At 56.9% G+C, this 1,572-nt stretch overlaps 1 protein-coding gene across 1 annotated transcript in view; it reads right to left on the minus strand.

Annotated features, from left to right (window-relative positions):
* Nucleotides 1-202: 202 nt before the first annotated feature.
* The window catches only part of large2 (LARGE xylosyl- and glucuronyltransferase 2), a 31,012-nt gene continuing 29,642 nt past the window's right edge, over nt 203-1,572 (minus strand). Inside the window, exons 13-15 of the mRNA XM_079231376.1 lie at nt 1,214-1,360; nt 937-1,132; nt 203-602 (exon numbers count right to left, since the gene is read on the minus strand). Coding sequence (XP_079087502.1) covers nt 405-602; nt 937-1,132; nt 1,214-1,360 — 541 coding nt within the window. The 3' untranslated portion in view covers nt 203-404. The remainder of the gene's footprint in view (nt 603-936; nt 1,133-1,213; nt 1,361-1,572) is intronic.

Below are 1,572 nucleotides of genomic sequence, written 5' to 3' on the forward strand. Positions count from 1 at the left end.
ACACACACACACACACACACACACACACACACACACACACACACACACACACACACACACACACACACACACACACACAGCTCAACGTCGCCTCCTCTGGTGAGGTCTGTTCGTGCGGCTTCCACCGCGCGTCTTCTGGAAGAAAAGCCCTGATTGTCAGAACAAGTTTGTAAGAATATGGTTGTAGTTTCCCGGCCTTAAAGCTAGTCCCGTCGGTGCCGCCGCTCCGTCTCGCCCTCTGGGTCGACCGGACCGTTAATGCACAGGAGCCCCGCCGAAGGGTCCAAAAAGAGGGCCGTAAAGCTTTACCGCGGCGCCGCGGCCGCGTGCGGTTCCTGTCCGAAGCTGCGGAAGGGGCCGGCGGACTTGGACTCCTCGTCTCGGCTCTGGGGAGCCCCCGGTCCTCAGAAGGTCCTCTGGGCCGTGAGGTACTTGAGGGCGGCCGAGCCGTACTTCCTGGACAGGTCCTGGTGGAACTCGTCCTTCAGGGTGTTCAGGCAGTTGCGGTAGCTGGAGCTGGAGCGGAACTTGGAGATGTCGAAGCTGGGCGCGTGGGGCATGTGGATCATGAAGGCGTTGGGGAGGACCATGAGGTCGAACTCCTGCCGGGGAGGAGACAAACACAGTGAGGAGAGCACGGGACGCCAAACCATGACCACTTCCTCCTCGGTAATAAAGACTCATCTCGGTATGCATCCATGCAGCAATGCGTCCATGCAGTCATGCATCCATGCAGCAATGCATCACTGTAGTCAGGCATCCATGCAGCAATGCAGCAATGCAGATAAAGCAGTTCAGGATGTTTTACTCTTTAGTATGATTATGTTATTTATTTCAGATAATTTGTTTTGTTAACTGCAATTAAATGACAGCAGAATCCTGTAATTGTGGGCTTCATGCTGCTGTATGAAACAGTGACCTGGCCTCCAGCTGTACCTGTGCATCCAGCTCCAGAACGTGCGACACCTTGTTCCAGCCGAAGCCCACGAAGCGCTGGTCGTACTCGGGACAGTCCCGCCTCACCACGACGTACGGCTCAAAGTCCGGCTCCCACTCCACCTTGTACGGGGTGGTGGCTGTTCGCCATTTGGCATAGTCGGTAGGAGCGTGACCTTTAGGCCACACGTGATACCTGGAGAGGCAAGAAGAAAGTTAGACCATGACATCGTCGGCTCGGCGCTGCGTCGGGCGATGCTTGTCGCTGTCCAGGTACCTGAAGGTGTAGAGCGCCCCCATGTCCAGCATGGAGAGCAGCTCGGCTTTGGATTTTGGGAAAGACAGACGGTACCGGAGCGTCTCGAACGCTGGAACCACCAGAGCCTTCTTAGTGTGAGCCATGTCCAGCTGCACCACGGTCCTCCTGCAGGGGACACGGGACAGGTGAGACACGGGACAGGTGAGACACGGGACAGGTGAGACATAGGACAGGTGAGACACGGGACAGGTGAGACATAGGACAGGTGAGACACGGGACAGGTGAGACATAGGACAGGTGAGACATAGGACAGGTGAGACACGGGACAGGTCAGACACGGGACAGGTCAGACACGGGACAGGTCAGACACGGGACAG

This window comes from Taurulus bubalis (genome assembly GCF_910589615.1).
Source record: "Taurulus bubalis genome assembly, chromosome: 15".
NCBI lineage: Eukaryota > Metazoa > Chordata > Actinopteri > Perciformes > Cottidae > Taurulus > Taurulus bubalis.